Here is a 9,921-nt window from a genome sequence, read left to right on the forward strand (position 1 = left end):
TCTGAATATATGAAAGATTCTGGAAATGACAATGGCTTAAACAAGGTAGACATTTATTTCTCGCTCACATAAACATTTGGTCAAGAGATCTGCAGTTGGTATGGTGCTCCATATTATCCAGGATTCTGGTTTCTTCAACTGTTGCTGCTCCACTTTTGGCCTTGACCTGTTGCCCAAGATGGCATCATCCACATTCCAGGTAGCAGGATGAAGAAGAGGACAAAGAAGAGCAAAAGATATATAATTGCTGCTCCTTAAGGAAGAGACAATACTCCCATGTATGTTCCATTGGCTGGATTCTGCCAGCCACCAGGAAGGCTGAGAAATACAGTCTTCATTCTAGGTAGCCATATGTCTAGCCAAAAGTTATGGGGTCTGACACAATGGAAAAAGGGATGGGTGCTGGAGATGAATTAGAACACGCTAGGCTATGGTGTGTTACAAATAAGTCCTAATGTTTCAGAAGCTTAACATAACTAAACTAACATAACTAAAGCTTGTTTCTCACTCAGGAAACTAGGTTGATTTCATCATCTCTCAGCTGATTTGCTTAGAACTCAGGCCTTCCAAGATGCTGTGACAAGTAAAGAAAAAGCATGGAGGGAGGACATTGGCTCCTAAGTATCTCAGCCCACTAATGTACATCATTTCTACTCTCAGCCTATTGGCCAGAACTAGTCATATGGCCTCCACATAACTAACGAGGAGCTAGGAAATGTGGAGGAGTATTTAATCATTATCGATGAACAATAACTATCTCTGCCTTATGGGTCAAAACTGTTAAGTTTAGTTAAAATTGTATATGTATCTATGCATATACAATAATTGTGACAGCAAGTTGAAGTTTGATGGAGAACACTTCATCAGTATTTAATATTCCTTTCTTTCTTCCAACTGCTTTGTAGGTAGCTAGGAGCCTGTTTCTTTCTAGCCTTGACTATCGATTTGTGTATCCACATTCTTGGAGAAAATCCATGGCAGTTGATGCTAAATTTTTCCATCTGACACACAAGAGGCCTCCTTTTAAACAATAAAAATAGCCCTCCATTTATGCCGCTGTTTTTTTCACCCTTTTGTCTCTTCTACTGAAGGAGCCAATTAAACAAAGTGTGTGTTTTCAGCGCCTGTTCTGTGCTCACTTTAAGATTTAATCAACCCTTTGAACCTGGAGCATAACTGCTTCATAATGTCAAGTTAATATATTGAGATCAGCTCAAACCCACCATTTCCAAGGGTGGTTTTGTTTAAAGGCAAATTGTAATTGAATTTCTAAATAACTGCCAAGCTTTCAAGGTACAAAAATAAACATTATCTAAACAGAAACTTACCCTGGAGTCTTTGGTTAACTTACGTGTGCTTTAAGAAAACAGAGGTTTTTATGTTTTAAAAAGTGAGCTGAGCTCTCTGATATCCTTTTAAAAATTAATCACCACCTTCTCCCATTTCTCGAGGTACCCACAGCTGAACACCCAGATTTACAAATCAGGTAAATCATCAGTTGATTATTCATTGAAACACAGATTTCTTTGCTTTATAGGAAGTTGCTTTTTGGCCTCTTTTAACCCCCGAGCGCTTTCATTTCTCAACTAAATGTTTTCAGGGCTGCTCACTGCCTGCAAGGGCTGGATATAATTAATATTTGAAGAAAGTAAGGTTATTTTCAATTATGGGCCACACTATACATTAGCATTTTACTACTGGAATGTCTATGTCTTTAATTTTGGAGCATCTTAATAGGAATATTTAATAATATTTTACTGAGATATAATACTGATACCATAAATTTCACCCATTTAAAGTGTACAATTCAGTGATTTTAAGTTTATTCACCAGGTCGTGCAACCTTCAACACAGTGTAAGTTTAGATCATATTCATCATGTCTGAAGGAAACTCCACACCCATGAGCAGTCACCCTTCATCTCTTCATATCCTCTGTCAAGTCCAAGGCACTGCCAATTTACTTTCTGTCTCTATAGATTTGCCTATTCTGGACATTTCATATAAATAGAGTTATCAATACGTGGTATTTTATGACTGGCTTCTTTCACTTAGCATGTTTCAAGGTTCACCATGTTATAGTATGAATCATACTTAATTACTTTTTATTGCTGAATAATGTTTCATTGTTTGGCTATACCATATTTTGTTTATCCATTCATCAGTTGATGGACATTTAGTTTGTTTTCATTTTTTGACCATTATGAATAATGTTGCTATGAACATTCATGTGCAAGTTTTTGTACTGATGTATGTTTTCATTTCTCTTGAGTACATACTTGGGGTGGAATTGCTGGGGAATATGGTAACTCTATGTTTAACATTTTGAGGAACAGTCAAACTATTTCCAAGGTGACTGTACCATTTTAAATTGCCATCAACAGTGTGAAGAGTTCCAAATTCTCTATATCTTTGACAGCACTTGTTAATGCCTGTCTTTTTTTATTATAGCCATCCTAGTAGGTATGAAATGGTATATCTCATCATAGTTTTAATTTATATTTTTCTAGTGACCAATGATTTCGAGCATCTTTTCTTATACTTATTGGTCAATCATGTATCTTCTTTGGAGAAATATCTCTTCAAATTATTTTCCCATTTCAAAATTGGGTTATCTTTTAGTTGTCGAGGTTTTCTTTATATATCTTGAAATAAGTGGAATAAGCCCTTTCTCAGATATATAATTTGCTAATATTTTTTCCCATTCTGTGGATTGGATTTTCACTTTTTTGGTAGCATATATATTTGCAGCTCTTATATTTAGCTCTTACATTTTACCTCTTACATTTGGTAAATGGGTCTTTGATCCATTTCATGTTAATTATTGTGCATGATGTGAGGTAGGGGTCCAAATACATTCTTTTGTATCTGGATTCCAATTATCTCTGTGCCATTTGTTGAAGACTATTATTTCCATATCGTGAAGTTAACTGACAGAGAAAGACAAATACTGTATGACCTCACTTATGTATGAAATATGAAAAAAAAAAGAAAGATTAAACTCATAGAAACAGAAAGTAGAATGGTGGTTACCAGGGGCTGGGTATAGGGGAGATAAGGAGATAGTTGTTGCTCTAGATTTTACAATATATAGCTTACTCATTAAATTTACTTCAGATTTTACTAGCATGAATTCCAATGAATTCAGAAACTTTTCTCCTCTATAGTTCTAAACTCTTTCCCCCTTTATTCTATTAATATTATAAATATGACATCCATACATGTTCAAATACAGAAATACATTGCTAAAATTATTAATTTATATAATTGCATGTCTTCTATGGAATCTAAGAAAAGAAAGGGAAACATATATCTATAGAGTTTGTTATATTATCCTTCTTATTTTACATTTCTGGCTTTTATTTAATCCTATGGATTCCGGTTACCATCTGGTTCAGTTAATTTCTTTACTCCAATTTATCATTGTTCCCAACTGCCTTCTTTTTACTGTTATTGTCAAATATGTTACATTTCTATATTAAAGGTTCAATAATACAATTATATATATATGTTTTATGCAATAACTCTTTATATCAGTTAAAGAAAGATAAGACAAGAAATATGCCATGATATTGTCTTTTATAATTATCTATACAATTGCCTTTATTGGTGCTTTTGTTTTTTTAGTATAGATTTAAATTACAGTCTTGTGTCACTAGTTTTATATTGAAAAACTTCCTTTATTATTTCTTATACTGCAGATCTACTATCAATAAATTCTCTAAGCTTTTGTTTATCTCAGAATGTCTCTCTTTTGCTTTACTTTTTTGCAAGATAGTCTTGTTGGATATGAGATTATTGGTTGACAGTTTTTAACTTTCAGCACTTTGAATATGCCATCCCACTGCCTTCTGCCCTCCATTGTTTCTAATGAGAAGTCAGCTGTTGATCTCATTAGCATCCCTTTGTATGTGATTAGTCAGCATTTTCTTATTGTTTTCAAGATTTTCTCTTTATTTTTGACTTTCAAGAATTTGATTATGATGATTCTGAGTATAGTTCTCTTTGAATTTGTCCTTCAGGGAGTTTCTCGAGCTTCTTGGATGTGTAAACTATTTCATCAAATTTGGCAGTACTTAGCCACTATTTCTTTGAATGTTTTCTCTGCCTCTTTCTCTTATCCTTCTGCTAGTCCCATTAAATGTATGTAGATGAACTTATTGTTCTACATTTCTCTGAGGCTCTGTTAATTTTTTTTAATTATTTTTTTCTTTCTGTTCTTCAGATTGCATAGTATCTATTGATCTATCTTCAAGTTCTTGGATTCTTTGTTTTGATAGCTCAAATCTACTGTTGAGCCCCTCTAGTAAATTTTTTATTTTTGTCAATATATTTTTCACCTCTATAATTTCCATTTGGTTCTATTTAATAATTTCTATTTCTTTGTTAATGTATTTGATAAAGTACTTTTTTTTTTTAATCATACCTTCCTTTAGTTCTCTAGACATGGATCCTTTCAGTTCTTTGAACATATTTATAATGGCTACTTTGGATTCTTTGTCTGCTGTGTTCACCATCTGGGACCTTTCGAAGATAATTTCTATTTTCAGTTGCTTCCTGCCCCCGCCCTCAAACCCACCCTCGCGCTGCCCCATGTTTAGGCCATACTTTCCTGCTTCTTTGCATGTCTAATAATTTTTTTGAAACGTGGGTATTTTAGAAAATAACCACTTTTGTAGCGACTCTGGATACTGACTTCCCTCCTCCTCTGGGGTTAATATTATTGTTGTTGTTTGCTTGATAATTTATTTGTTTAGTGACTTGGCTGAACTAATTTTGTGAAGTCTATTTCCCTTGTGGTATGCAGCCTCTGAGGTCCCTGTTAGATTTGTTTTTCTGGCTACAAATGCTACCATTGGTCAAAGGTTATGCTTAGAGTCCTTTAGTTAGTTAGATTTCTATCTCTCTCTTTCTCTCTCTCTCTCTCTCTCTCTCTCTCTCTCTCTCTCTCTCTCTGTATGCGTATAGCTTGGAGGTTACTATCGCAGTCTAGCAAATTTATGTTTTGACCTGACATTCAGCCAAGGGCTAGCTTAAAAGTTCCTTCTTTAGCACACCTGAAAGGGCATAGCCTTGGCTTGCATGCATTTGTCAAGACTTCTAGGAATGTTTGTGGACTTTTTTTTTTTTTTCAGTTTTAAAAACTTTTTATTTGCATATTTAAAAAATTGTGCATTCCAATAATTAAAATAATTTAAACAACAGCAAAAAAATGGCACTCTGATTAAACTGCCTTTTACAGCCTGTAGGACACGTCGGACCAGCTTGGTTTTTACTCTAGGTTTCACTGTCTTCCCACCCAGCTTTTGCCTTCACTAAAATGCAAGTTCTTTTCCTTCCCTGTGAGCCTCATAGGTTAGTGGGAGAGGCAGGTGCAGCCTTCCTTGTCAGTAGTTCTTGGATGTGAAAAAGAGGCAACACAGGCATTTAAACTCGATCCAATCTTTTTGCATCTTACAAAGATAAACGGTTAAAAGAAGTAAAATAAGAAGGTAATGCTTGTGGAACGTACAGTGCATATTGGCGATGCGTGCCTCATTAACGATTTGCCAGCTTGCTTCTCTTGTTCAGTCGTTTCTTTTGAAGGTAGTGAATTCTTCTCTTTCTTTTCTGTCTTCCTCAATTTTGACTTACCGAATTTCTCAATCTCACCCATACCAGGTTTGTTAGACATGGTTGCAGAGGAAGTGGAAGCACAAGAATTAGCGAGTCCTATCTTCTCAGTGGCTGCCACAGAGTCGTGGTTTTATTTTTAATCCTGGCTTCCTGGGAGTTCCCATGAGTCAGAGTAGCTTATTGTAAGTGTTTCATCAGAGGTCGTTTTTACACTCCTTGTGCCCGTGAGGCTTCTGCTCTTTGTTTATGAATCTGCACGTGGCTTGGGGAATGCTTATAAGTCTGGCTCATGTCCAGCTTTGGTTTCTCCCAAGTGCATACAGACTACTACGTGTGCATAGCCTTTCTAACCCCCCAGGCTAACTGTGACCCCGTGAGTATTCTTCTTGGTTGTATTTTACCCTGATCCTTTTTATTAAACTTCTAGTTACTCTGCCACTTCATTTGTTGCTACCAGTATCATGGAGCTACCAGCACCCTCTTAATTACTCTTCACCAAGGTCTCCAAGTTTTAAACAACATGCTTAAGCATGGAAGTTTCCACATTCTCTTCCAAATAAAGTCAGTTCCCTCAGGCAATACTATGGAACCCTTTCTCCTTATGGCCTGTCTCTTCCCCTGGGAAGAATCTTTGTACCACTGCGCAGTAGCTGGAGTGGAGACAGTGGCCCATTTCTCCTGGAGTGGCACTCTTGCTCCACAAGCAGGTATTGAGAGGGGTGGTAGCTTCTTGTCATCTTAGCTTTCCCCTGTCAGCATGGAACCTCTCTCTACCTGATGAATGAGCCGGGGCAGGAATAATCGGGGCTTCCATATGTTTAGCCTTCTATAGCTAGAGCAGAACTCCTACCATACAGATAGGGCCTGGGTGGGGGAAGGGAGCCTCTGTCCTTTCATCCTCACCCATACAGAGTAGAGGTTCTGCAATATGGGGCTGGAGGAACATGAGAAACATTGGAGCTTTGTCTTTCCCAAAGTGGAACGGTAGCTCTAGACTGGGGACATAAGAAAAAGGGCGTCCAGTCTTCTTGGCCATATTTATCTGGAGTAGAATTTCCAAAAAACAACTCTGGAGAAGGAGGAAAAGGGAGTAGTAGGTCGTGCACCAAATACTGCAGACTCTTGCTGTTCTTACTCAGATTTCATAGATTTTGCTCAATAAATATTTTTTTACTCACTGTATGCTCTTAGGACAATTTTAGAGATGGTAAATGATTTTTTTAAACAATATTTTTTGCCCCTTAAATTATTGTTTTCTGTGAAGAGTGTCTGCTAAGATCCTCACTCTGCCATTCCCAAAGTTTCTAAGGTCAAGTGTCTTAATATTGTCATTTAATCTCAATGTAAGGATGGCCATAGACTTCTTGACTCATCTTTCTCATAGTCTACCTGTCAAGAAATCCTGTTTGTTCTATCTGAAAATTTATCCAGGATTCAACCTCTTCTCACTTCTCACTTGCTATCATCCTGGTCTGAGCCATCATCTTCTCTCACCTGCAAGAGCCTCTTCCTTGGGGTAGTTTCCACTGTTGTTCTCCTGCTTTCTATTCTAGACACAATAGCCAGGGTGATCCTTCAAAAGTACAAAGTATCTAGAGCCATTCTTCTACAAGGACCCCTTTGTATCTGACCCTGCTCTACCTTCCTTTTGTTCACTTCACTCTTGCCAATCTGCTCCTCGTTGAACAGGCCAAGCCCACTTGTACCCCAGGGTCTTTGCAATGATTGGGCCCTCTGTACACGATATATTTCTCCAATTATCTACATTTCTAACTCCTTACTTCAAGTAATTACTCAATGTAACCTTCCTGAAGAAACCTACCCTGCCCATCTTTACACTGCAATATTCTCCCTTCCTCCCAGTATTCCTAATCTTACTTCCCTCCTCTACTTTTTCATTTTCCATAATGTTTACTACCTTAAAATGTGTAATATAATATATTATGATGATTATTTCTGGAATATGTTTTCTCACTGCAATATGAACTGCATTAGGGCAGGAATGTTTATTTTTGTTCACCGTTGCATCTTCAGCACTTAGAACACTGCCCAGAACAAAGCAGGTGTTCATCAAATATTTGTTGAATGAATGAATTAAAAACTCTGATTAATTATGTGGATAACATGACTGAATAAAAAGAATAAGAGATAAATTTTTGGCCTTGTGTCCAGAATAAACTTGGAGTTTAGTTAATGTCTTTTCCTGATACATTTTAGACCCTTGTCCAAAGGAAAAACAGAAATTTCCCAATGGTGTTCTCTGGAAAATACCAAAGGCAAAAAAGTGATGCTATAGTCTCATGCAGGTGGGTGTGGGACTTTCCTATCAGACTGTACACATCTCTTGACTAAAGGTTTAACAGTTAAGCCCAGTATGTTGAGAGAACAAAAGTAAAGATTATTAGAGAGGGAGTGATGTGGCTGTCCCACCTGAAATGATTTCTTTTTCTGTGATACACTTCCAGCTTTTCTCTGTCCCTTATGTACCCTATCCCTGGGCAGGAGGAATGATGTGGCTGGTTGCTAAATCTGAGAAGAATAAACTGGCTTTGCTCAGATTAGCGACTCCGGTTTTCCTCTAGGGAGAGAGTCTGCCTGTCGGTACCAGTTCTCCTCTGCTTCTCTGGACTATAACTCTTAGCCCCATTTCTACCAGATAGGGGGACCTGTTCTAGTTAATCTGGGGTGGATAGGTCTGCCTTTGTTTGCCATTCAGTTAACAGGCTTGTTTCATAATAAACCATACTCTTCAATACGTAGCCTTTATAAGTAATAAGAGCGATATTTTGGACCTTCAAATGCTACTCCTTTGTCTTAATTCTCAAATTGTTGAGAAACCATAAAGAGAAGAGGGGTGCAATTCATGAGCCTCTTAAAAGACCACCACCATTTTGCTTTCATTGTGTCGTTTAGAACTTGTTCACATGGCCACCTTGACTACAAGAAAAGATGAGAAAGTGCTTATTTGGCTTTTCTAACCTCTATAATGAAAGGCAGAAAAAGAGAAAAGATTTGGAATGGTGACTGAGTTAGCTGTACCTGTTACAGAAGTTATCAAGAGCTTTATTCCTGAGACCAGCAGCATTAGTATCACCTGGGAGAGTGTCAGAAATGCAGACTAAAGGGCCCTACTCCAGAACTGCTGAATCAGAAACTGCATTTTAACAAGATTTCCAGATGATTTGTGTGCATATTCACATTTAAGAAGCACCGCCTAGATCAATAGTCTGCAAACCACAGCCTGTGGGCCACATCCAGCCTGTGTTTGTAAATAAAATTTTATTGGAACATAGACATATACATATTCACATATTGTCTGTGGCTGCCTCTGTACTACAATGCCAGAAGGAGCAGTTTTGACAGAGACCACATGGCCTGAAGAACATACATTATTAACTATCTGACCATTTACAGAAAAAGTTTGCTGTTTCCTGTTCTGAATCTAGTTGAGAGGTGAAAACATGGCTTGATTGATAATGCTGGGGAGAGATCTGACAAAGAAAAAATAAAGATGAACATTTCTCCAAAATGAGGAAAACATGAGAATATTGAAGGGTAAGAGGTTAGAGCCGCGAAGGGAGACACTGATAGGAAGAAAGGCAGAATAGGACCCTAGGGGAGGGGCAGGATAGTGTCAAGGATGCAGGTTAGACCTTGAGAAAAGGATGGAAAGATGGAGGTTGGATGAGAATCTAGGCAATTGTTCAGGTGAAAAGAGGGGAGTTGATAGACTTGGTTGATTTGCCTTGGGAGTGTGAATTTCCCACAATATTGAGCATACAACAGAACATTAAGTGGGCACCAATCAATGTTTTTTGAATTGACAATGGCACCTGCTCAGCATATACACTGAGGTCCTACTCAGAGGACTTTGCTTTCAAACTCTAGGACCGTGTACCTTCATACAAGGCCTGTGGGATAGGGAGGGGAATGAATAGTCTTATTCCCACTATGCAGCTGGGAAATCGTGGCTAAGAGAAGGTCAATGGCTATCCTGAGGTCACCAAGCCAGGAGGCCTTCTCAGTTGGGGCTGAAACTCAGGCCTTTCTGCCCAAGACCTTTCTCCCGTGGAGGATGCAGAGAACTACAGATTCGGGGTGAGGGGTGAGGGTGAGTTTTCTGCCAAGAAGAGCTCGCTGGTAATTTATGTTGGCTGAAAAGAGACTTAAGTTATCTTTTTCAACAAATCAAAACTCAACTTGAGGATTTTTGAGGAGGCCTCTGATTTTATGATACCTGTTCCCAAAAGTGAAGGTTGCATTTCTGCACCAGACTGAGTTTTTGCTGGAATGCGACGTGGGGTTGG

General features: G+C 37.9%; 1 protein-coding gene across 1 annotated transcript; it reads right to left on the minus strand.

Annotated features, from left to right (window-relative positions):
- Nucleotides 1-5,468: 5,468 nt before the first annotated feature.
- Nucleotides 5,469-5,744, minus strand: LOC107514344 (thymosin beta-4-like; the record flags this gene model as incomplete). Its single annotated transcript, XM_036229889.1, has 1 exon — nucleotides 5,469-5,744. A coding segment is annotated over one exon (276 nt), but the record flags the coding sequence as incomplete, so codon positions are not given.
- Nucleotides 5,745-9,921: the final 4,177 nt, after the last annotated feature.

The sequence above is a fragment of the Rousettus aegyptiacus genome, unplaced genomic scaffold (genome assembly GCF_014176215.1).
Source record: "Rousettus aegyptiacus isolate mRouAeg1 unplaced genomic scaffold, mRouAeg1.p scaffold_m13_p_12, whole genome shotgun sequence".
In the NCBI taxonomy this organism is placed as follows: Eukaryota; Metazoa; Chordata; class Mammalia; order Chiroptera; family Pteropodidae; genus Rousettus; species Rousettus aegyptiacus.